The following is a 23,191-nucleotide window of genomic DNA, read 5'->3' on the forward strand; positions in this document are numbered from 1 at the left end:
AAATTTTAAGTCAATCTATTTGTTCTACTGTTTTGTCCTTACTTTTGATCGATCAATTTTTTGAAAGAAATAATCTTGTCAATATTTAAAAAAAAAAAATCTGTTATAAACTATATATAAAAGACCATAATTCAGTATTACATTCAAACTGCTTTATATACTGAACTGTTTATGTTATAGATGGAAAAAAAAATACTTGACGAACACACGACCTATTCCATGCTGAGTAGCAATACAAAAACGTAAAATGAAAAAATTATATTGAGTCAAAAGCTAATTAAGAACCATTTCGTGTCAACAGGAGCGTAATTTAATGAATTTCGACGAATCTTCTACTATAAGTTAACGTAATGTTGCATGCATATTAATTCATATTTTCAAACTTGTAATGAACGGCTGATTAAACACGGACGAACGAGTTTTGTGATACACAAGTTAAAGCTGGCTTGTCTAATAATTTTGCCCTTATTAGAAAGGAAAATCAATGTTTCTTGGTTCTCGCTACCAATAATTTTTAAAAAAAAATTGGACGCCTTTGCTTCTCCGTTCAACTCGCCTGAATTACGTGAGGTCGGCCAATGGGGAGATGGATTAATTATCTCCTGCGGTAAAAGTTCATCTAGCAACTAAATAAAGTATAGTAGTCAACTGGTTTCCATCATGTATTCATGTTAAATACATATTTTATAATTTGTATTTCGTCTTCATTCATAGAGGCGTAATGCACGCACCATATATAACAATGTATACATGCACATAGTTTTTATTCTAATTGTTTCCTTTATTTGTTTATTTTTTTATCGACAAAACACACATAATCATAAAAATACTTTACAAACCTAAACGGAAAATAAATATCTAACAACATTTTGTTACCGCATTTCCTGTGTCAACTCTACTTGACGAAAACTATATATAAACCCTAACTGAGTTAGGCTAACTCCATCCTCTCCGTCCTCACCAATCTCAATTCTTTCTCTCACAGTCTCTCTAAGAAGAAAAAAAGAAGAACAATACCTCTCTCTATCTCTCTCCCTTTCATACACACAACCCAAAGCTCCGAAGAAAATGGCCCTCTTGAAGCTACTCGTGACCATCGCAATAACAACCGCAATCACAATCGCAGTCATCACAACCAGAACCACAACCACCACCTCCGTGGAGCACAAGAACTTCAATGCACCGGGTACGCCGACTATAAGGCCGAGTCGGTTCTTGGCTCAGAAGGAAGTAGGCGAGCGAAACCCTAACGCTGCGGACCATTGCAACAAGGACCCTGAAATATGTAATCTCTACGGAGGCGGAGGAAACAACTCGACGGTGACATGCTGCAACAACAAGTGCATAGACGTGAGCAACGACGACAAGAACTGCGGCGCGTGTAAAAACAAATGCAAGTTCTCACAAACATGTTGTCGCGGGCAATGCGTTTACTTGGCTTACGACAAACGTCATTGTGGACAGTGTAGCAATCCGTGTGTGCTCGGCGAGTTGTGCGTCTATGGTCTATGTAACTACGCGTGAATATTGATTGATCCATCACACGAGAAGGGCCGGGGCTCGCGTATATATAGTATACCGCAATCTAATTAACTAAAGCTACATAATTAAAAATCTCTATTATGTCCAAGTTGAATGAATAAGTGGTGTATGTAATTTTGAATCCCATAAAGTTTTGAACGGGTATATAAAAAAAAAATACGATTTTTGATTTTGTTTATGCAAATATCCAAAACTCATAAACTAATTCTAATACGTAGTACTTAAATCAAAAAAATTATTAACGAGCTTGTGGACCGTCGTGGATCACAATATCCAAAAGCCATAAACTAATTTAATCACGTGGGGAAAAATTGTGACCACGACGAAAATTGTTAATTTCCGAAAATAGCCCCAAATTGCTTAGGCGTGCGTTCTCCTACGAACAAGTGGCGATGGCAGCTCCAGCGGTGGAGGCAACCGCCGCAACTGCTCTCCGGTCTGTCATTCTGAGGGCTCGTAAGGCGGCGGAGCAAGTAGGAAGAGATCCGGAGCGGGTCAGGGTCCTTGCGGTCTCAAAGACTAAACCGGTCTCACTTATCCGCCAAATCTACGATGCAGGACACCGCTGCTTCGGCGAGAATTACGTCCAGGAAATCATCGATAAAGCTCCACAGGTTCATCAATTTATATCTACGATTGATTCTCAGTATTGTTTAGAGATTGAACCTCGCCGTCTCAATTTTACAGTTCATACTTTGATGGTAACGAGTTTCTCGTTCAATTTTGTTTGGTATATGCAGCTTCCTGAAGATATAGAGTGGCACTTCGTGGGACATTTGCAGAGCAACAAAGCCAAAACGCTACTGAGTGTGACTTTTAAAATTTCCAATTATCTTTGAATACATAATGACTCTTCAAGCTTTATGGAGTGAATTGTAACTACTGATATTAAGGGTTTGTGAAAGTGAAACTCTTTTTTGTAATCTAATGTTTGCAGCTGGAGTACCTAACTTGGCAATGGTTCATGGTGTAGATGGCGAAAAGGTAATATAACTTCACTCATAACTTCAGTTCTAAGATTGGATTCTCTCTAAGGATAACTACTAGCAGATACATAGATGTTCTGTAAGATAGTTTAAGATTAGAGTGATGAGAAAGCAGTGTTATGTTGCGCAATTGAGTTTGCTAAGAGGTTTTGGTTTGATGTTTTATTTTGTTGCAACATTTTGTAACTGATTATGACTCGAATCATATAGGTAGCAAACCATCTAGATCGAGCTGTTTCAAACCTTGGGAGACATCCACTAAAGGTTCTGGTCCAAGTGAATACAAGCGGAGAAGTGTGTGAGTATATTTTCCAACCTGTCCTGTAAATTGATATGGTTGTCCTGCTTCGTCCATTGGCTGGCTAACTGTTTGTTCTTTAAACTGGTGCAGCAAAATCTGGAATCGAACCTTCCAGTGTTGTAGAGCTAGCAAGACATGTGAAACTCCACTGTCCGAATCTTGTATTCTCCGGATTAATGACTATTGGGATGCCTGACTATACGTCTACTCCAGAGAACTTCAGGGTATGCCACTGAGTCTACTCTATCCGTGTACATGTTCATATATAAGGCTATTGTTCTACAAAACCCTCGCGGGTTATTTCTACACTTTTACTTATCAAGGTTTATTATTTCCCTCTTCAACTGGACAGACACTTTCAAACTGTAGAGCTGATGTGTGCAAGGCACTTGGAGTGGCTGAGGATCAATTTGAACTGTCCATGGGCATGTCGGGTGACTTCGAGCAAGCGGTAATATCTTTTGTCTCTCTTATAATATCTTTGGCATAGAATCATTTGAATGTTCTCTTACTTTCATCCAAGGAACCTCAAATGTAGAAGATGGTATTTGACTATACTTCTTTGAACTTATGGAACTGCAGATTGAAATGGGAAGCACCAATGTCAGGGTTGGTTCCACAATTTTTGGACCAAGAGAGTACCCCAAAAAAGCAACATAGTAACTATCACTCAAAACACTTATTGTAAACTTGCTTATGTATAATGTTACTTTTGTTGATTATTAGAAATATATATTCTTTGTGATAAAATATACATTACAAAAATCAACACATTTGGTCGTTAGTGTTAAAGAGCTTGTTGTGTTTGGGTTTGCGATGTGGACTACCATTTAAGTGCTCTGTTCTCCATCATTGGTTTGAAAAACCGTTTTCTATAAGCAAGTAGCAAATTCGGAGTAGTTGCCAATAAAAATTGATAATGTCCAAAACATGAATTTCGTATTTACGAGTTGAGGTCTAAAGATCATGATGATAAAAGAAAACTAACGGTAATGGAAGGATGAGGGCGTACAATTTGTGTCGATATTGCAAAACAAATGATGGACCACTAAACTATGTGGTTCAAGAACATCCTTTCCTTTCCTTAGATCCGTGAGTCTCCACTTTTTTTTTTTTTTTTTTTCCTTCATTGTTTTTGTTCGTTTGTAATTTTGTATGTCATGATAAATATTCACAAAATTCATGGTATGTGGGAAAGTTATTCATAAAATGATAATTAAAAATTGACTCGATTGTGTGGTGAATTATTGACAAGAAATAATCTATATACTAGAATATATGTCGTGCTATAAAGCATGAATCAACATTTTGTTTCAAAAGTTATTATACAATAATAAAAGTTATTGTTATAGTTGTTTAAAATGTTATTTTGTTTGAGGCAGTATTTACTTTTAATATTACAATTGTTTGGTAAATCTACATATACCTTTTTACATACTAATTATTTTAGAATATTATCGTATTTTAATTTGTTTGATGTATATTATCAATTTATATTGTTTGACGGTTGTATTTGCTTCATTGTTTTGTGAACTATTTTAATGTATTAATTATTATATTCTAATTGTGAGCAAATAAAATTTATTATTTTATTAATCACATAATTTTAATTTTACCAACCCACCGGAAATTAAAAACACACGTTTTTCATTATGTCTTCGTTTTAAAAAATTCAGATCACAATATATACAGGAAAATAAAACAATTTTTATATTTATTTATCATATGTATTTTATGATAATTCAAAACAATTTTTAAATATAATAAAAGAAATATGATAAGAGAATCATAATTGAAAATCTTCCAAATATAGTTATTAAAATAATAATTTGGATACTTTTTAGATATTAAAACTTACTTTTAAAAATTTTGATTGGTTTACAAAATTTTAAAATTAATTAATAATTTTCGTCCATAATTAATTAAAGATAGAAAATATATATTTTTTTAGAAACTAATAATTATTTTAAAAGATTTTGTTAGTCTTATATTTAAATTACATTTTCCTCTTTACTAAAAAAAATTAAACATTTGCCTTTAAAGCCAATGGCATGACAATGTAATTTTTTTACACTTTATGATGTTAATTTTATATTGGTACTTCCCAATTAATATAGTAGGATATAGTAATAATCAAGCGGCAGATCTAAAACAAATTTTATAGGATGCAAAAAATGATAAATACTAATATTTTAAAATTTTAATGAAGATAAATATATATATATATATATCCATTCTGCTAAGATTATTTATTTAAGTTGTGGTATAGATGTTTATCATAAAAACAAGATAATTACAACAAACAATAAAATAGGTATTATGCAAATATTATGCAAAACTTATGCAAATATCATGAAAAAATTATGCAATATTATGCAAATGGAGAATAGTTACTTTGCATTAAAAATACAATTCAATTGGAAAGAAAGTAAAGCTCGTGAAAAACGCAAGGCAACCCAACCCAACCCAACTACTTCTTCTTATTTTTCGACTAAGTGGCCTATCGTAGGAATGCTTCCATGCAGGGTAATTAGTCTTTCATTGGACATGCGAATGTGAAAGAGTTTACTAGAAAACTGAATTCTAGTGTTATTCTATTAAACATTTTATCAAGTCTTTTAAATTCTGTTGTTAGTGGATTAAGTATATTTAACTAGTTTTTTAAATTACTTTAGAATCTAGTGTTATTCAAGTAGTTAAATTTTCATTTCTGTTAAATTCTACTCTTTTATTATATATTTGGGATTAGTCTACTCTTTTATTATATATTTGTAAGATTATGTATAAAGTTATTAGGATCAGCGCGGGGGAAAATTTTATATACATGTTCATTTTAAATAACTCAAATATGTAGTAAGATTGTATCTCTATGTTAGTGTATGATAACATTGGGGGATAAAATACACATAAAATTAAGTTAATAATATAGTGTACCCTATGTTTCTTGACTACATTATATCAGTCGAATATACAATTGTTTATATAATAAATATAATTTATTGTTTATAATAAATAAAATAAATCTGGTAATCATATGTATTTGGTATGAATATGAGATCTTAGGAGAAAGTTATGAGATCTCGTAATCATATATATTTTGAATTTATGATTAATATGTCATATCTCGTCTAATTCATTTTAATGTTGCATAAATTGTAGGATTAATCTTTACCGGATTTAGTTCGAGAAATTATATTCAGATTTGTTTGGATTTGGTTCGAGGAATAAAAATATAGATGTGTAATTTGGATCACCCATGCATGGTTTTCCAATATTTTTCAACCTGTATCCGAAATAGTTAATTCTAGTTATGATCCGATCCAAAAATAATTTTGTATTTCTCTTTTACTAATATAATGATATTTGTCGATTAATTACTAGAAATATATTAATTCTTTTGCGATAAACCAATGTGTATTCACAATATATCAACACATTTGGTCGTTAGAGTTAAAGAGCTTGTTACCATTTTAAGGGCTCTGTTCTCCATATTTGGGTTTTTCTACAAGTTAAAACATTTATTTGGGGTTTCTCTTTGGCTGATTAACAAATACTTGCCAGAAAACTCTATAAAAATATGATGTTTGCATGTAGATAGAGAAGATGTTCCTCTGGAAACTGATGACCACAAAAACGCTTGACTAAAGAGGATTTGAGTTTTCTTCCCTTGGGTCAACCGCAGTTATGATTCAATATATACCACTTATTTATTTTGATTTCATTGCTGTTGACCGCTTGAATTTTGACTTACATGCATGGTAGTGACACTGCCACCGCCATAACTATTCAAACCTTTAACTACACATACGAATTTTTTTTTTGGGTGGTATCTTTAATTTCTTGATGCAATATAAATTCGTATTTACATGTTGAGGTCTTAAGATCATGATAAATGGTTTGATAAAATAAAACTAACGGTAAATCGGTACGTAATGGAAGGAGGAGGGCTTCGATTTGTAGATATTGCCAAACAAAAACAATGGACCACGAAATTATGTGGTTCAAGAACTATATCCTTTCCTTAGATTCCGAGGATCTTCACTTCTGTTTTTTTTGTTTACCTTTTTTGTTTTTTTTTGTTCATTTGTAATTTGGTAATAATGTCATAAAGAAACAAAACTCTCCAAAAGCTATGGTCTAAAACTATTCACATTATTTCTATATACGTAAGTCTAAAATCTTAGCTTCGCAATATATCGACTGAACATGAACGATGGTCCTCGTTACCCCAACTGAGCCTCGTAGAAGTTGCTACAACCACACATCGTCTCATGAAAAAGCATGACCATATAAACTTTTATGTAATGACAACATAAAACAACAATAAAAACACAAACTACTACCTTTTATTTTACCGAGATATATATGCCACATGAACTTTCTATTGCGTATATTTGATTGCAACCTCTTATTAGATAGCAGTAGCTAGTCTCTTACTTGCATGCAGAAAACTACAATCCCACTTAAATTTATTTGATAACTATATTTTAATAACACATATTTACATAGAGTATAATTCATAATAGATAATGTATATATCTTCTTTGCACTGATCCTAACATTTTCTATTCGTATATTCGATTTTTGTTCTTAATCTTTAGCCGACTAACCAAAACTTTGGTAAACTAGCTAAGTTAGACAAGATAAGGAAATCACGAGGAAAAAATAGTTAAGGAAAAAAATAAAATAATTAATAGAAAAGAAACTTCACGTCCGAATCACAACCACAGAAAAAATAAAGAGAAAAGAAAAGTTATATATAAAAAATAAAAATAAAATTAATTTTAATATATATATTTGTCGTTAGTAAATTCTCTGGTTCACTCATCTCCTATCTCTATTTAAAGCCCATTCGATATCTCCTAAGACACTGTATCCGCAAAAACCAAATTGTTCTAGGAATCAAATCTCTCTTTTATCAAATTGTATAAACCCAAATCAAAAAGATATCTCCTTTTTTGCTGTTTTGAGTGTCGGGTTCGGTGAAATCTGTAAATCTTTCTCCGGCGTGCGTTTTCGATTTTCACCAAAAAATTGGGGACATCAGGTGATCGGCATCACGGCTATACACGGGATATTTCCGGGTGTTAGCTTTCATGTCCGTATAGTTCGACGTAAGGGTTGTTTAATCGAAACTAATCCTTTGCCGCACGGGGGACGTGGAGCTCTGCCGTCTGAAGGCGGCAGCCCTTCTGATCTCCTCTTTCTTGCCGGAGGCGGTTCCTACTTCATCTCCCAATCTTATATTAGCTTCTAGGTTTTAGGGTTTGTGTTAGAGATTCCTTTTTTTTTTCTATTTGCTTTGGTTCTATCGATTTTATCTTTTGGGGGTTAGAAGGAATTGAGAGAATGTTGAAAATTAAGAGAGTTCCGACTGTCGTATCGAACTACCAGAAGGATGAGGCGGCTGATGAATCCGTTGGCTGTGGACGGAATTGCCTCGGCGCATGTTGCATTAATGGTACGTTTTGAAAGCTGAACCGTCTTTTTTTGTTGTTGTTGTTGTTAAATTTTACCTATTTGATTCACTTACGTTTGTTTCAGGTGCTAGGCTTCCTTTGTATGCCTGTAAGAATCTGGAAAAATCCAGAGAGAAGATTGTGGTCAGCCATGAAGCTGAAGAGCCTCCTGTGGCTTTTCTCGAGTCTCTCGTTCTCGGAGAGGTAAAAATTATTTGCATACATAGATCAAAACGAGTTTAGTGGATTCTGCTGAGTAATCATTATATTAATCAATTCTTTAATGTTTTCAGTGGGAGGATAGGTTCCAAAGAGGACTTTTCCGCTATGATGTCACTGCATGCGAAACCAAAGTAATTGTCTTTCTTATACCTTGTTTGACAATCTAGTGATGTTTGTTTCAATCCGAGATTCTGTTTTACATTGTTTCTTAAGATTGTTTTCTCTTGTTGTTATATAGGTTATCCCGGGGAAGTATGGTTTCGTTGCTCAGCTAAACGAGGGTCGTCACCTAAAGAAGAGGCCAACCGAGTTCCGTGTGGATAAGGTTTTGCAGTCATTTGATGGCAGCAAATTCAACTTCACTAAAGTTGGTCAAGAAGAGCTGCTCTTTCAGTTTGAAGCTGGCGAAGATGGTCAAGTTCAGTTCTTCCCCTGCATGCCTCTTGATCCTGAGAATTCGTTCAGTGTTGTTGCTATCAATGTAAAGAATCTTTTGCAGAGAGCTCTATTTTGTTTTCCTTTGATTGGTTTTGATAGCAAAAGATTAATTCTTTATTGTTTTTTTTAACAGGTTAGCCCGATCGAGTATGGGCATGTGCTGCTGATTCCTCGTGTTCTTGACTGCTTGCCACAGAGGATCGATCACAAAAGCCTTTTGCTTGCAGTTCACATGGCTGCTGAGGCCGCTAATCCTTACTTCAGACTAGGTTACAACAGCCTGGGTGCTTTTGCCACTATCAACCATCTTCACTTTCAGGTATACCTAATAGTGACCCATGCATAATTCCTTTTTTTCCCGGCTTATCTAAGATAACTTGTATTGATTGTTTTGGTGGTAATTTTGTTGGAAACAGGCATATTACCTGGCCATGCCTTTCCCACTTGAGAGAGCTCCTACCAAGAAGATGATAACCACTGTTAGTGGTGTGAAAATCTCAGAGCTTCTGAATTACCCTGTGAGAAGTCTTCTCTTTGAAGGTGGAAGCTCTATGCAAGACCTATCTGATACTGTGTCAGATGCCTGCGTTTGCCTCCAGAACAACAACATACCTTTCAACATCCTCATCGCTGATTGTGGAAGGCAGATCTTCGTGATGCCACAGGTATAACATTAGCTCAAACCGTTGGATCACTACATGTTTTGAATCCACCCAATAAAAGTGAATAACAGTTTCAATATATAAATTGCAGTGTTACGCAGAGAAACAGGCTCTAGGTGAAGTAAGCCCCGAGGTATTGGAAACGCAAGTGAACCCAGCCGTGTGGGAGATAAGTGGTCACATGGTGCTGAAGAGGAAAGAGGATTACGAAGGAGCTTCAGAGGAGAATGCCTGGAGGCTCCTTGCAGAAGCTTCTCTGTCAGAGGAAAGGTTTAAGGAGGTTAATACTCTCATCTTTGAAGCCATAGGTTGTAGTGACCAGGAGGAGGATCTTGAAGGAACCATAGTTCACCAGCAAATCCCTAATGGTGGTGTTAACCAGAAAAGCAATCGTATCCATGGAGGTCCGATCACAAACGGGACTGCGTCTGAGTGCATTGTCCTTCAGTGAACAATAACGTGACTTGGTTGTGTGTATGTATAATTAGAAGCCTAAATAAGCAAACTCTCTTGCTAGTTGCATTTGAAGCTTCTTGGTGTTTTAATGATGGTTGTGGGTATTTTGTGCCTAGCTTTGCTTTTTTTTTTATTAGTGTTGTTATAAGTTCGTGTTTATGATGAATATATATGTTCTTCTCGATGATGACTATTATTCTATAAATATGATACATTCGAAGTCGTGGTCTTAACGCTTAAGTATGTTTCCGTCTCAGCCAAGTGCGTGTATCGAAGTCTATCTAAAATCAACGTACATGTTATTCTTAACGTGTCAGAAAATGAGACAGTACTATTATAACTGCCTTACTGGTTGTTTTGAATCATCAATCATGGGTGTCTTATGTCAGTACTGGTTGTTTTGATCATGGGAGTGTCCTGTGATCATCAACCATCACAATCTCTGTTTGTTAAGCACATCGTGTATAGACAGTACTTTCGATCATGGGTGTGTCTTGTGATCATCAATCACAATCTCTGTTTGTTAAGCATATCGTGTATTAGACAGTACTTATTAGTACTGGTTGTTTTGATCATGGGTGTGTCTTGTGAGACAGTACTGGTTGTTTTGATCATGGGTGTGTCTTGTGATCATGAACCATCACAATCACTGTCTGTTAAGCACATCGTGTATAGACTACAATCACAAACAAGACCAAGGTTCAAGTTACAGTATTTTGTTCCATTGTCTGAGTGGATTTTATAAATTGTTCGCCCATTATCTCAACGAGCTACATATTCCTTCAATAAGGGCTTTTCATCGTTTCATTTACTTGTTTTACCAATTAGTTTTATAAACCCAAGAAATTATAGATAAATCGGGTTAATAACACCTTTTAGCCCAAATAGTAGTAGTAACATAGGATGAGGATCCAAATAACAAACGAACAAAGACGAAAAATCATCCGAATGGTTCTTTTTAACCTTGAATGACCATACACAATTCATAGTTTCTTCTAGAGAGATTAATAATGGCCACGATTAAAAAAAAAAAAAACAAGTCTGGAAATATCCTAATAATGCCGATAACTCCTTAAACCATTCCATATCACACAAAGCCCTACTAAAACCCGGAGGAGGAAGTGTCAAGCCATAGCCATAGCCATAGCCATAGCAACACCAGTACCACCACCGCCACCAGTCTGATGGAGCATGGCATCGATCTCATCACCGTCCTCCATGTCAAGCTGTAGTAGCATCAGGATTATTATTAGCGTTATAATGAAAAGCTACAACTTTTTTTTTAAGAGGGTAAAAAAAAGAGCATGTGTAGATTGAATAATGTGTGTTATATATACCTCATCAGGGGTTTGCTCAGCGCGAAGACGACGTCCATCAAACAAGAAAGCGATGGCGTTCATGTCCTGGGATTGCCTGTCACAGTAAGCATTCATAAGCTTCTTCAGCTGAGTGCTTCTCTTGATCCTAAAAAAGACCTCGTTTCCATCCTATATGGGCAACCACATTACAAAAGTATAACACTGTTAACAAAAGTTAAGAGATAGCATAGGAAACAATAATTGAAATCTTGTGTCTTTCTTTCTTTTGGGAATTCTAAAGTCTCTCTGTTTTGGGTTAGTAAACTGAATAAGTCTCCATATCATATATAATGTGGGCTTTTACTAATGAGAATTCCAAACATAAACACCACTCAAAACTTAATAATGGCGAGAGATTACAAACTCACATCAAGCATAATAAACCAGACAATAGTTTGGCAGCATCGTTCACAAATCCTTATAACATTCAACAACTGTTTCAACTTTACCATTGCAAAATTGTGAAACACATTCAAACAACCAACAGAACTTACAAGCTCTATATACAACTCACACCTAAAATCCAAATTAGGATTGTAGAATTTCATAAACAACTTTGTCCAGTCAAATCCAAAAACCAAAAAGAAAAAAAAAAAAAACCACCAACACTGAGCTTGTTGTACGAAACCCTAAAATTGTTAAACGAGAGAGTAGCCAAATCGGAAAGAAAATAAAACCCTAATTGCAGCTACACGAGAGCTTCAAATCCGAAACCCAAATCTTCAAAAACAAAAGGATAAAAAAAGTAGAAAAAGAACCTGTCCCTTGACTTTGAGATTGATGTGAGCACCACCGTCTCCTGGCTTCTTATCTTCCTCCTGGGTTGCAGACATCGTTTAAGACTCTCTCGTCCGGTGCACAAATACAAAGAATTTATAGAGAACGACGAGAGAGATTCAGACTCCGATCAAACAAGATATATGAAACAAAGTAAATAAATAACACAAAATAGGACTGAAATCTGGAAAATAAAAAGATCTCTCTCTCTCTCTAATTGGCCCCCTGTGGCTTTTTGTACTTGGACGCATCGGATTCCTCTTTATCTCTTTAAAAAGTGGCGAATCGTTGTAGGGCATCTACCCTAATCTAACGGTTCATATTCTCTAGGTTTCTTTTTTATAAATCCAACGGCTGAGAGACACTACTTCTGCGTTTTTTAGATGATATTTATGGGCTTATGAAACTTCTATTGGGCCACATCTATCTGATTCGAACCCATTAGACAATGTGATCCCATCTATTTGAAGAAACGACACAGCCATAAACAATTAAATCGAATTTAGTTAAACAAAAAAAAAAAAAAAAAAGATTAGTTGAAGAAGATAAAGTGAGTCACGCTCTCTTCACAAAAAGAAAGGATTTATTTGCACATAGAAAGAACCAAGGTCTTTGTTGAAGAAAACAATAAACCTTAAAAGTCTTTTTCAAACAAATTCAAAATCAACTAGTATGTTAATATTTAGAAAGTTTCTTTTACCTGAATTTTATGTTTTTAAGCTTTAAATAGATAATGTAAAAATACGCTTTTTCAGTTTATCTTTTTTTTTCAACAAGTCTTCCGTGTAATTAGTTATCCCACATCCCCCACTTGGCACCACTTCTTTACACCTATAAATCATATAAAAACGATAGACCAGCTCCCCTCACCAGGCAAAGCACACACGCTAATCTTTCGTACGTCTCCATACCTATCAATCAAACCACAGTTCTGTTCTTGAAGAAATCAATGGCCGTTTCTTTCCTACCTTGTTTTCTCATTCTTTGCCTCTTCCCAACCATTTCCTTCACACACACTGGTTAGTTTTCTCTTTTCTTCATATTCTTCACGCTAGTTTATAGATACGTCTCTGTATCCTCATGTTCTTCTCATTTAACGTTTTTGTTTCCACAGAGTCTGGAATGATCGGAGTTAATTACGGCCGGATAGCTAACAACCTCCCGTCACCAAAGAATGTAGTAAGCCTCCTGAAATCACAAGGAATCAACCGTATCAAAATCTACGACACGGATAAAAAAGTGTTAACCGCGCTTGCAAACACCGGAATCAAAGTCATCGTCGCTCTCCCCAACGAGCTTCTCTCCTCGGCCTCATCAAACCAATCATTCGCCGACCACTGGATTCAAACCAACGTAGCTTCACACTTCCCAGCGACGGAGATCGAAGCTATCGCCGTCGGTAACGAAGTGTTCGTCGATCCCAAGAACACGACACCGTATCTCGTCCCTGCGATGAAGAACATACACACCTCTCTGGTCAAGCGTAACCTCGACAAAGCGATCAAGATCTCTTCTCCTGTTGCTCTTAGCGCGCTAGCTAATTCGTACCCGCCATCTTCCGGTTCTTTTAAACCGGAATTAATCGAACCGGTTATCAAACCGATGCTTGATCTGTTGCAAAGAACGTCGTCGTATCTCATGGTTAATGCTTACCCGTTCTTCGCTTACTCAGCGAACGCCGACAAAATCTCCTTAGACTACGCTCTGTTTCAAGAAAACGTTGGAAACATAGACTCCGGCACCGGACTGAAGTATAACAGTCTCTTCAACGCTCAACTCGACGCCGTTTACGCCGCTATGTCCGCCGTCGGATTTAACGACGTTAAGGTGATGGTGACGGAGACAGGGTGGCCTTCCGTTGGAGACGAGAACGAAATCGGTGCAAGCGAACCAAACGCGGCGGCGTATAACGTCGGACTTGTGAAGAGAGTGTTAACGGGTAACGGGACGCCGTTGAGACCGAGGGAGCCGCTTAACGTTTACCTATTCGCGTTGTTTAACGAGAACGAGAAACCAGGGCCAACGTCTGAGAGAAACTACGGGTTGTTCTACCCAAACGAAGGGAAGGTGTACGACGTTCCGTTCACCGCGAGGTCAGCGTTTCCGGTCAACGGTAAGGGAGATGAGGTTCCGGTGGTGTCGTCGACGTGGTGCGTTTCGAACGGAGAGATGGCGAGGGATAGGCTTCAGGCGGCTCTTGATTACGCTTGCGGAGAAGGAGGAGCTGATTGCCGTCCGATTCAGCCGGGTGCCACGTGTTATCATCCTGAGACGTTAGAAGCGCATGCTTCGTACGCTTTCAACAGTTACTATCAGAAGAACGCGCGTCGTGTTGGTACGTGCTACTTTGGTGGAGCTGCTCACGTCGTCACGCAACCTCCTCGTACGTTAATCTTATCATCCCTTTTCTCTATATTATCAAATTTATTATCATATGATTACATTTATTTTGATTGAATTGAATTTAGAATCAAGTGTTAATTCATGAACTGGTATTCAAAAAAAGCTAAAAAGGTGAAATATTGTGGCAATATGGTTTAGTAGTTGGCAGTTGCGAAAGTTCAGCTATATCGTGTTCTCTTTAATTGCGTTTTAGAATTTTAAGATGTTCACGTTCTATCGTGTCTTCATAGTTATAACTGTAAGATATGATGATGTTTAATATTTTATATCATTCTAATTAATATGAATTTGGTTGATTGCAGGATTTGGGAAATGTGAGTTTCCCACCGGACAGTGAGGAGTAGTAGTTAGCGGCATTTGTTTATTTTCTGCCTTTATTTAATTAGCTAGCGCAGTGAGGTTTTATTATAAGACGTTTGTGTTTAGAATAGTCATATGTTTTTATATTTTGCAGCCATAAAGAAAACAGAAAATTAAGAAGTACTTGTAAAATAATGAAACCAGCTCATTTATTAAAAGAGACATTATATATGTACGTTTAGAGTATTATTAGACATTATCATGTACATGTGTTTAGAGTATTCTATCTCTCTTTTAAGAAATGAGCTAGATAGTAATAGTACGTAACATTGTATTTAAGCCATATAACGTAGAAACATTAACATGAAACTATTATTATTTCAAATTTTCAAACATTAATAAACTAAACCAAAAATCAAACTAGAATATCAATTAGTATGAGTTTGATTATAAATACTAAAATAAATTGGTATATAAACATAACCCGCACGTATGTGCGGGTCCGAACCTAGTACTTTTTAATTTAGAATGATATTATATATTTATTATCTTAAAAGGAGCTTCACATTGAGTTAAAATGAGTTAAACTCGAGAATCAAGATCTCGTTAATTTCGTTGTTGTATAATGGATGAAATCTTTTACATTAGCATAGAAGGGGATGAGATTTAGTACCGGGGATGGAATCTTTTCCATAATCTCAACTAAATAAATATTATCCTTTTCTGTCTAACTATTTTGAGATATCATATAAACAAGTAAAAACACCAATACATCATCAACCCAACATGGATAATGAACAAATCATCGTTGAAAAGATGAATGAACCGCTTCTAGTGACCTTAACCGATACCGAACAAGTCCCGGACCTCCGACCAATATCATCACCGAACGCCCAAGAATCCGAACCAGCTAACATCTCACAGTGGTCACACTACAAGAAAAGTCCACATTGATAGCAGTAGATTATAGCTCATTTTCTCTAACTGCTATGAAAAATAGACTTTTTTTTTAATTACTATATAATAGCACTAGATAAACGCTAAGATAAAAATTCGTTAAGCGAGAACCTAAAATCGTTTATTCCGCTATTACTTAGATGAAAATTTTCGTTTAAGCGCGTTTCAGATCCAATTTTTTTTTTTGTCAACAGAACCAAAAAATTTAAATGCCACGTTTACAGCAAAAATAAAACCTTATCCCTTCTCTGTACGACGAGACGAACAAAACATCAGAAAATTTTTCTTCGCCAAATTGAAATCTAGGTCTTTTTGAGTCCACCATAGACTCCACCGTGAAGCTCGTCGGTGGCCTCATTTCGCGTCCATTCCGATGTCATATCTCGGCAAAAAAGTGATTAACACGAATTGTTATGTCTCCCTCTACCTCAATTTTTATTTGCTTCCTTCTCTTATTATCTTTCTCCATCCAAATCCGAGTTTGCGAGATTTCAAGCTACCTTAACAACAAAGTCATCCACTTTTTCAACTTTCTTTCAACTACTTAAGCTCCAGGTTCGTATTTGTATGTTTTTTCTTGTTCTTCTCTGTGATTTGTACCTTTTTGTGTTTAGATGAATGATTAGATCTCGAGACTGATTTACTCTCTTTGCGATGGATATGGTTCAGATTCGGTTTCAAAGTTTTAGTATTTTGATTGCTTGTAAATCAATAGATGGGTTAAGCTTTTGATTGTTCAACATTTCTCTTTATTATATGCTTTTCTGGAGAGGTCATATTGAATGGTATCTATGGTATTGGATGACCTATATGATATGCATATTTCTCTCATGACATAAGCTTGTTAATTTTTTCTTGTTTTAGTGCACAACGCTTGCAGGATTTAGGTGATGAGTCTAAGTCGCTTCAGCAATAGTTTTGTGTACAGAGGTATTGTAGATTGTTTCTCGAGGACATACAGAGAATCTGGATTATATAACTATGGTTTTTGTTTGCAACTACATCAGCGATTTTACTTACTTAAACTTGTTCTTATTTAGGTCAATGGAGATGGAAAGTATGAGCGGATAAGTGGAACAAGCCTTTGGTGGAGGCACAGTTTTAGGTCTTGGTGGAGGCACAATTTTAGCAAAAGAAGCCTTATGATCTTAGCAAAGCAACGATGCGCAAGAAAATAAGGTTTGTATTTTCAATTTTAATCAGAACCGGTTTAGTACTTTGGTGGATAACCCAAACTTAAATTCAGAAATCAGAACCACCATAAATAGTCCTCCTCTCTGTCTGTTCTCTCAGTCGATCTAATGTGGGTGTGTGAAGCTTTTTCTGATTCCGCTTGAGAAATCCAAAATTCGATTCTTGTTTTTGGTTGATTTAGGTTCACTGTTTCTCCCGAGGAGATTGATGATGATACATCAGAGATTCCATCCCCGTGGGTTCATCTTCTTCCTCTTCTGTACTCTTTCATATGTTTCAATCTACTCTTTAGTTGTTTAATTCACATATCTACAGGCCAAAGAAAACTTACAAGGATCCCGACGGTGGAAGGCAACAGTTCTTACTGGAACTTGAATTCATTCAATGTCTCGCCAATCCTACTTACATCCACTGTTAGTTTCTCTTCTTCTTTTCCCTTCTATAGTTTATGAGGATTTGTTCTAGGGTTTAGTCTTTGTGCTTTTTTAAGTGTTTGCCCTTATCCTTTGGGTTATGCTGTTTTGTAGACCTGGCACAGAATCAGTATTTTGAAGATGAAGCATTTATTGAATACTTGAACTATCTTCAATATTGGCAGCGACCAGAGTACATCAAGTTCATAATGTGAGTTGGAATATCTTATTGGAAGTTTTGGTAGTCATATGAAGGTTTGGAATATATCTTATTGCTCTGCTTGTTTTATCCGTTTCATTATGTTTTTGTGTTTATGTCTTGGTATAGGTTCCCACATTGCCCATATCTGTTAGTTGTCTATTTGAACATGTTGTAATGTTAAATAATAAGTTTTGTAGGTTTCCGCTCATGTATAGGTAACACTTACAATTTATGGTTTATTTATCTCTATGTGATTGCTATTTGCTTATAGGGTTAATGGCATATTGTGGCTTCTCACGATTCTTTTGTTTCATATGAGCAGATACATATGGAGAGGATAACTAACATGTCTTTTTCATATATTCAAAGTGAACTAGTAGCTGTTCATTGGACTGTTTCTAGAAACGCTAAGTGAGCAGCTAAAAGAGAGCCTTTGCTACAAGTAAGAAAGGCTTGGATGGGTTACATGTACATGTCAAATAGTGTTTCTATTCTTTTTAATGTTAATTTTATTTTGTTTTAGACTTGGTGACACTTTGTTATGTAAGACTTATTTTGGTTAATGTAATTTATGTTATGTATGTTGATTATTTTATGAAATGTAAAAATATAAATATATTTAAATAAATTTTGAAAAAAAAATTATAATAATAAATAAAACAGCATGAATTTTGTGATCCAATAAAATATATTATAGCATTCGATTAGTGCTATGATATAATTACGGTAAAAACTCTTAACATAGCGTGTAAAATGACTTATAACATTATCTTTAAAAATTTGAAAAGCGGGATAATATAGCATTTCTGTACTGCTATGGTATAATACTATATCATAGCATACGAATTCTGTGCTATCATATGTGAGGTACCTACAATAACAGTGGCCTAACATAGCGTTTGTAAAAGAGCTATGAATTACATATTATAGCGTTTCTCTCATGCTAACAATGTACATATTTGTTGTAGTGTCAATAGTCTTCAAACTCTTTCTAGCCATCACGATCATCGGTCCTTTCATCATATGTGTCTCGTTTATCATATGGATTACTCCAACTCCACCCACCGTACAGGTACACTCCATGCATATATCATTCGCCAATCACAATCTCCCGGTATGGTCCGCAATGTTCTCCATCAAAAACCCTAACGAGAAACTCCACGTCACGTACGAGAATCCCTCAGTGTGGCTGGTTCACCGGAGAAGGCTCGTATCAACGGTAAGAGCCGATTCGTTCGGGCAGAAAGGTGGAGAGGAGAACGAGGTGATCGTGAAGGGAGACGAAACCAAAGTTATTGACGAAGAGGCGGCTTGGGAAATGGAAGATGAAGTTGCGGTAACAGGAGATGTGGTTGGTCTTGATATGGTGTTTTTTGTGAGAGTAGGGTTTTCTCCAGGAGCTTCTGCTCTATGGGGAAAACAGTACATGTCGGCAGTTTGTGAGAATGTCATGAGAGCTAAGTTACCTAATGTTGATGACAAAATCTATGGGACAAATAGATCGAGTTTCTCTTTTGATGGTCGACTAGAATGTCGTGTACGTCTCCCTAAATATCCTTAGGTTGTACATTTTGTTTTTTGCATTTGTTAAGGTTGATTAATAACTATGCTTAATGATGATGATGATGACAATCGACGACATTATAAAGTTAGTTTCAACAGTTGTGTGAATCTTTAATGGTGAAACAAAAAGACTGCGGAAATTGATCATACAATATTCTTTGTAGTTTGGTTCCAAAATTATATTTGACTATTTACTATTTTGTCTAACGGAGGCAACTGAATATATTCTTTTTGGATTTTGACAAACAAATCAGAAGAATTGAGATTTTATTGTTAATCGAATTGGTAGTATTTTATTATTTTCATCCTAAAACCAGCTTTAGATTAATTATTTATTCTTTGAACAAAAAAAAAACAAAAAATATTAATTATTTATTCAATATAAATAGTGATGTGCATTTAAATATGTTACTTTGACGGTTTGACTTTCATATCACAGCTCCAGCGTTATAAACTCGAGAATACCTCCAGGCTCCAAGATCGAAAGCGTTAAAATCGCAACTATTTGCGGTTTAAGAAAGCTTTTAGTTGGTTTACACTGACTTGTTGTTGCTTTCAGTTTCCTCTACCATTTAGCCGGGTAAGTCTTTTTTGTCAGTAGGTCCGTTTGCTTTTCAATTGCACGCCACATGCTCGATGAAATTCCTCAAAGGGAATTTAGTGGTAATAAATAACGTTTCCTTTTGTTTTCCCCACGGCAGTTGAGAATCTGGTGTTGAGTTCGTCGTACTCGTGGGTTTAGAATCAAGATGCTGCCGCAGAGGTTGAAGAAGGCGATCACAGATAATCCAAAGAAGCTTGGGAATTTGATTGACCTTGTGAATCTTCCATCTACTCTACGTGAGTTCGTTGGTCAATCTCAGATCTCCCGTCTGGGTTGTTTCATGCGTGTTTGGTCCTATATCAAGACCAACAATCTTCAGGTTTGAACATGGGATCACTTCTATGTTATTTAGCTAAATAGGTTTGAACATGGAACATTGAGTGATTGGTTTTGTTTCTTTGTATAGGATCCTAAAAACAAGAATGTGGTGAATTGTGATGAGAAGCTGAAGAGCATTTTGCTCGGTAAGAAGCAAGTGGAGCTAGTCGAGCTTCCTTCTCTTATTAAGTTACATTTCCCGAAAGAACCAAAGTAGAGTTGTCTGCAAATGTAACAGAGTTCAACATTGGCTTCTTTGGGGTCGTTTGTTTTTTGTTCACAAGATGTTCGTTTATGTTTATGGGAATGCTTAAAGAGATATGAATGATACTTTTGAGTTCTAATGAGTTGAATACAAATTGTCTTTCTGGTTTCTGGATTCAATTCCATTTCTGCTTTCTTATGTGAATAGTTTCACCTTGTTGGGTGCTGATCTGATCCATTTCTATAACATCAAAAGAGCATCTTTTAAGTAGTTACACTTCCACCATATAGTAGGGAAAAAATGGTTTTGTTACAACATTATGGAAGCTTGTAACAAATAATACATCAAGCAACCTGAGTGATAACTGGTTTAAGTATTTTTGTAAGAAATACAACACAGAAACAGAGTTAAGTTAGTAGAAGAAAGAATGTAGCATGTTAAGGAACATGTTTCTGGTATGGGCTGTACATACGACGAGTCCCAAAGTACATAGTTGCTTGCATCCGAACATGTTAAAGGGTTCAATCTACAATCCAGGTAGCTCATCTCCTAGTATCCAGTTGCAATGTGGAAACCTGCAAGAGAATTAACAACACAATGAGAAGAAATTCTTGATTTAAAGAGTAGTTGATAACAACTAAAAACAAAGCCTATGTCTTTGGAGGGATACAGTGCTTCTTACTAACCAAATACTTCATGATTTCTCATGATTCTAAGACCATGTCATGTGGATTTGAAAACACCAGCCGGATTCGGATTCTGTTCAGCTCATTGTTCAACTTTTCGTTTGAGTTTTCTGGCCACATTATTGTATTCTTTGATACACAGGCTTCCATCACAAAGATTTGTGTTCTTCTTTCCAGGAGCAGGCATCCGATAAGAGGGAGCCCTGAGTCCGTAAATGTCTCTCAAGAAAAAGCCCCCTATGATACTTCAGCTGATGCGCTTTCGTTTCAGTGCGCGTGCCTTTTCAAAAAATCTATTCAGCGCATTTGCTTCAGTCCGCATGCCACCCCTATTCAATCCCGAGATCATTGTCGTGTATGCCGCAAAATCAGGCTCAACTCCTTTGAATTTGAGCGTACAGAACAAATCATATGCTTGTTCCACCATACAAGCCTTGCACATCCCATGAATCATGATAGTATAGGTAATAATATCAAGATCATTTCTAGTCTTTTCCATATGTTGGAATGTTTTCAATGCTTTCCCTACCTCCCCATTAGCAAATAGACCAGCTAACACTATGTTGCAGCTCCTAATATTGGGAGGCAGACCAATAGAAGCCATCTTTCCAAAAACACCTAGAGCGAGATCTATCTCCCCCGCTTGAAAATAACCCTGGATAAGAGTGTTGCAAGAGACTGTGTTTTCAGCCACACCTTTTTGAGACATCTCGTATAAAACATTAATCCCATCACGTAGCCTCGCCGACTTGAAAAACCCATTTGCAAGAGTACTGTAAGTGACTACATTTGGAGTGCACCCATTGCTTATCATCGAGTTAAGCATTTTTCTTGCCTCATCTACCCGACCAACCATGCAATGCGCATTGATAAGTGAACTGTAAGTGAAAACATTAGGCTCTATAGACATTTGGATCATCTTCTCGCACACACCATCAGCCTTCAAAAGCTGCCGACATCTCACATAAGCATGGATTAATGCGGTGAAAGTGATAACATTAGGGTAGATATCCCTGGAGTCCATTTCTAACAGTAGCCCCTCAGCGTCAGTCAATCTACCAACATTACAAAGACCAGTAATGAGAGAGCTGTAGGTAACAACATTAGGTTCAACTCCTCTGTTTCTCATACGTTTAAAAAGCTCCAGCGCACTATCCACAAGCCTCTTTTTACAAAGAGTATCAATGAGTATAGTGTCAACCACAACATCACGTTTAATTCCCATTTCCTCCATTTGCTCAGCAACATAAACAGCATCACCAATACTATTCCTGAGACAGAACCCATTAACCAAGGAGCTAGCCGTTACAATGTCAGGCTCAATACCAAGCTTCATCATTTTCCCAAGATAAGATAAACCCAAAGAGGGTTGTAAGCAGCGACAGAAACAATTCACCAAAATGTTGCAAGTATAAAGATCAGGTGAAATCTCCAAATGTTCTGTATTCTCAACACAATTCCAAAGAGTGATTACAACATCATACCTCTTCATCTTGGCGATAGCAGTCAATACTTTATTAAACTCAACGATTGAAGGAAGAGGGTAAGACTCGACCATGAGCACGAACAAATTAAACGCATCTTCGCAGTCAAGATTGTGAAGCCCGCTTCTCAATACGACTTTGTAATCAGTAGTGGAACCAGAGAAAGCTCGTACCCAGAGACGGAAAGGGAAAAGTTTTGAGGAAGACGGAGGAAGAGCAAGAGCAAACCCAGGATCAGTGTTCTTCAGAAAATGACGATGAAGATGAAGAAACCCTTTAGCCGTTGAAGCAATCGAAGTCGCAATCGACCACCGCATCCAATCAAGTTTACTTCAGCTTGATTTGGGTTCGTTCCCAAACTCTGTTTGAGAAATTGTTGAATCATAAACCCTAAACCCTACAAGGACATAGTCTTGCCTTTGAGAGAACTGAGAATTGTGAAAGAGAAGGCGAGAGACAAAAAAAAAAAAATAATAACAATTAAAATCTCTTAACCGGTTAATCTGTCTTTTAGGTTTTTGGCTTATAACGGTTTGAAAAACCGAACCGGATTGCACAATTTCGAATTCGATCCTCTTTCCAAGTCCATTAATCGAAAGGTCTCACTCATGCTTCTCCAGTAGCATCCTCTTCTTCTCTCGTCCGTCGCATTTGTCAAAAA

The 23,191-nt window shown here is 36.3% G+C and overlaps 9 protein-coding genes across 10 annotated transcripts; 7 read left to right on the forward strand and 2 right to left on the reverse strand.

Moving 5' to 3' along the window:
* The first annotated feature begins 966 nt into the window (after positions 1-966).
* LOC104733274 (stigma-specific STIG1-like protein 1) lies at positions 967-1,718 on the forward strand. The gene has a single exon (XM_019233502.2). It carries the CDS (start codon positions 1,069-1,071, stop codon positions 1,522-1,524), a length of 456 nt encoding a protein of 151 aa, XP_019089047.2. The 5' UTR covers positions 967-1,068; the 3' UTR covers positions 1,525-1,718.
* LOC104730703 (uncharacterized) lies at positions 1,716-3,579 on the forward strand. The gene is made up of 7 exons (XM_010449900.3): positions 1,716-2,156; positions 2,283-2,349; positions 2,480-2,526; positions 2,739-2,826; positions 2,920-3,053; positions 3,182-3,280; positions 3,412-3,579. Exons 1-7 carry the CDS (start codon positions 1,935-1,937, stop codon positions 3,487-3,489), a joined length of 735 nt encoding a protein of 244 aa, XP_010448202.1. The 5' UTR covers positions 1,716-1,934; the 3' UTR covers positions 3,490-3,579.
* Positions 3,580-7,582: 4,003 nt separating this feature from the next.
* On the forward strand, positions 7,583-10,253 carry LOC104730704 (GDP-L-galactose phosphorylase 1). Its single transcript, XM_010449901.3, has 7 exons — positions 7,583-8,290; positions 8,374-8,492; positions 8,582-8,641; positions 8,749-8,991; positions 9,082-9,267; positions 9,365-9,613; positions 9,702-10,253. Exons 1-7 carry the CDS (start codon positions 8,179-8,181, stop codon positions 10,059-10,061), a joined length of 1,329 nt encoding a protein of 442 aa, XP_010448203.1. The 5' UTR covers positions 7,583-8,178; the 3' UTR covers positions 10,062-10,253.
* Positions 10,254-11,006: 753 nt separating this feature from the next.
* LOC104730705 (small ubiquitin-related modifier 1) lies at positions 11,007-13,083 on the reverse strand. Its single transcript, XM_010449902.3, has 3 exons — positions 12,183-13,083; positions 11,404-11,553; positions 11,007-11,292 (listed from the first exon to the last, which is right to left on the reverse strand). The coding sequence occupies exons 1-3, from the start codon at positions 12,255-12,257 to the stop codon at positions 11,191-11,193; spliced, it is 327 nt and encodes a 108-aa protein (XP_010448204.1). The 5' UTR covers positions 12,258-13,083; the 3' UTR covers positions 11,007-11,190.
* On the forward strand, positions 13,074-15,137 carry LOC104730706 (glucan endo-1,3-beta-glucosidase 13-like). The gene is made up of 3 exons (XM_087478586.1): positions 13,074-13,220; positions 13,316-14,584; positions 14,907-15,137. The coding sequence occupies exons 1-3, from the start codon at positions 13,151-13,153 to the stop codon at positions 14,939-14,941; spliced, it is 1,374 nt and encodes a 457-aa protein (XP_087334712.1). The 5' UTR covers positions 13,074-13,150; the 3' UTR covers positions 14,942-15,137.
* A 553-nt stretch (positions 15,138-15,690) lies between these two features.
* LOC104730707 (uncharacterized) lies at positions 15,691-19,329 on the forward strand. Its single transcript, XM_087478587.1, has 2 exons — positions 15,691-15,847; positions 18,639-19,329. Exons 1-2 carry the CDS (start codon positions 15,691-15,693, stop codon positions 19,229-19,231), a joined length of 750 nt encoding a protein of 249 aa, XP_087334713.1. The 3' UTR covers positions 19,232-19,329.
* On the forward strand, positions 15,840-18,260 carry LOC147930241 (mediator of RNA polymerase II transcription subunit 31-like). 2 transcript variants are annotated; one of them, XM_087478590.1, is made up of 7 exons: positions 15,840-16,416; positions 16,726-16,791; positions 16,902-17,040; positions 17,237-17,290; positions 17,371-17,468; positions 17,583-17,679; positions 17,993-18,260. In XM_087478590.1, exons 3-7 carry the CDS (start codon positions 17,024-17,026, stop codon positions 18,009-18,011), a joined length of 285 nt encoding a protein of 94 aa, XP_087334716.1. In that variant the 5' UTR covers positions 15,840-16,416; positions 16,726-16,791; positions 16,902-17,023; the 3' UTR covers positions 18,012-18,260. The 2 variants fall into 2 exon arrangements, with proteins under 2 accessions (XP_087334716.1, XP_087334714.1); XM_087478588.1 differs by having other exon boundaries at positions 15,840-16,791.
* A 343-nt stretch (positions 19,330-19,672) lies between the features above and the next one.
* On the forward strand, positions 19,673-20,539 carry LOC104730708 (upstream activation factor subunit UAF30). The gene is made up of 3 exons (XM_010449905.2): positions 19,673-19,813; positions 19,935-20,156; positions 20,244-20,539. The coding sequence occupies exons 2-3, from the start codon at positions 19,983-19,985 to the stop codon at positions 20,370-20,372; spliced, it is 303 nt and encodes a 100-aa protein (XP_010448207.1). The 5' UTR covers positions 19,673-19,813; positions 19,935-19,982; the 3' UTR covers positions 20,373-20,539.
* An 82-nt stretch (positions 20,540-20,621) lies between these two features.
* On the reverse strand, positions 20,622-23,134 carry LOC104730709 (uncharacterized). Its single transcript, XM_010449906.3, has 2 exons — positions 21,047-23,134; positions 20,622-20,935 (listed from the first exon to the last, which is right to left on the reverse strand). Exon 1 carries the CDS (start codon positions 22,845-22,847, stop codon positions 21,294-21,296), a length of 1,554 nt encoding a protein of 517 aa, XP_010448208.1. The 5' UTR covers positions 22,848-23,134; the 3' UTR covers positions 20,622-20,935; positions 21,047-21,293.
* Positions 23,135-23,191: the final 57 nt, after the last annotated feature.

This window comes from Camelina sativa, chromosome 12 (assembly GCF_030686135.1).
Source record: "Camelina sativa cultivar CO46 ecotype springtype chromosome 12, ASM3068613v1".
NCBI classification, from domain to species: Eukaryota; Viridiplantae; Streptophyta; class Magnoliopsida; order Brassicales; family Brassicaceae; genus Camelina; species Camelina sativa.

What these genes read in the sequence shown, in the direction of transcription:
- LOC104730704 (XM_010449901.3), top strand. Translation starts at nt 8,179, where the DNA reads ATGTTGAAAATTAAGAGAGTTCCGACTGTCGTATCGAACTACCAGAAG. An exon ending in AGTCTCTCGTTCTCGGAGAG is followed by an intron (nt 8,493 to 8,581) that starts GTAAAAATTATT and finishes TAATGTTTTCAG; the next exon opens with TGGGAGGATAGGTTCCAAAG. An exon ending in TCACTGCATGCGAAACCAAA is followed by an intron (nt 8,642 to 8,748) that starts GTAATTGTCTTT and finishes GTTGTTATATAG; the next exon opens with GTTATCCCGGGGAAGTATGG.
- LOC104730708 (XM_010449905.2), top strand. Translation starts at nt 19,983, where the DNA reads ATGCTGCCGCAGAGGTTGAAGAAGGCGATCACAGATAATCCAAAGAAG. An exon ending in TCAAGACCAACAATCTTCAG is followed by an intron (nt 20,157 to 20,243) that starts GTTTGAACATGG and finishes TTCTTTGTATAG; the next exon opens with GATCCTAAAAACAAGAATGT.
- LOC104730707 (XM_087478587.1), top strand. Translation starts at nt 15,691, where the DNA reads ATGGATAATGAACAAATCATCGTTGAAAAGATGAATGAACCGCTTCTA. An exon ending in GTGGTCACACTACAAGAAAA is followed by an intron (nt 15,848 to 18,638) that starts GTCCACATTGAT and finishes TATTTGTTGTAG; the next exon opens with TGTCAATAGTCTTCAAACTC.
- LOC104730706 (XM_087478586.1), top strand. Translation starts at nt 13,151, where the DNA reads ATGGCCGTTTCTTTCCTACCTTGTTTTCTCATTCTTTGCCTCTTCCCA. An exon ending in CATTTCCTTCACACACACTG is followed by an intron (nt 13,221 to 13,315) that starts GTTAGTTTTCTC and finishes TTGTTTCCACAG; the next exon opens with AGTCTGGAATGATCGGAGTT. An exon ending in CGTCGTCACGCAACCTCCTC is followed by an intron (nt 14,585 to 14,906) that starts GTACGTTAATCT and finishes GGTTGATTGCAG; the next exon opens with GATTTGGGAAATGTGAGTTT.
- LOC104730709 (XM_010449906.3), bottom strand. Translation starts at nt 22,847, where the DNA reads ATGCGGTGGTCGATTGCGACTTCGATTGCTTCAACGGCTAAAGGGTTT.
- LOC147930241 (XM_087478588.1), top strand. An exon ending in ACATCAGAGATTCCATCCCC is followed by an intron (nt 17,291 to 17,370) that starts GTGGGTTCATCT and finishes ACATATCTACAG; the next exon opens with GCCAAAGAAAACTTACAAGG. An exon ending in CAATCCTACTTACATCCACT is followed by an intron (nt 17,469 to 17,582) that starts GTTAGTTTCTCT and finishes GCTGTTTTGTAG; the next exon opens with ACCTGGCACAGAATCAGTAT.
- LOC104730705 (XM_010449902.3), bottom strand. Translation starts at nt 12,257, where the DNA reads ATGTCTGCAACCCAGGAGGAAGATAAGAAGCCAGGAGACGGTGGTGCT. An exon ending in ATCTCAAAGTCAAGGGACAG is followed by an intron (nt 11,554 to 12,182) that starts GTTCTTTTTCTA and finishes TTGCCCATATAG; the next exon opens with GATGGAAACGAGGTCTTTTT. An exon ending in CTGAGCAAACCCCTGATGAG is followed by an intron (nt 11,293 to 11,403) that starts GTATATATAACA and finishes ATGCTACTACAG; the next exon opens with CTTGACATGGAGGACGGTGA.
- LOC104733274 (XM_019233502.2), top strand. Translation starts at nt 1,069, where the DNA reads ATGGCCCTCTTGAAGCTACTCGTGACCATCGCAATAACAACCGCAATC.
- LOC104730703 (XM_010449900.3), top strand. Translation starts at nt 1,935, where the DNA reads ATGGCAGCTCCAGCGGTGGAGGCAACCGCCGCAACTGCTCTCCGGTCT. An exon ending in CAAAGCCAAAACGCTACTGA is followed by an intron (nt 2,350 to 2,479) that starts GTGTGACTTTTA and finishes TAATGTTTGCAG; the next exon opens with CTGGAGTACCTAACTTGGCA. An exon ending in GAATACAAGCGGAGAAGTGT is followed by an intron (nt 2,827 to 2,919) that starts GTGAGTATATTT and finishes AAACTGGTGCAG; the next exon opens with CAAAATCTGGAATCGAACCT.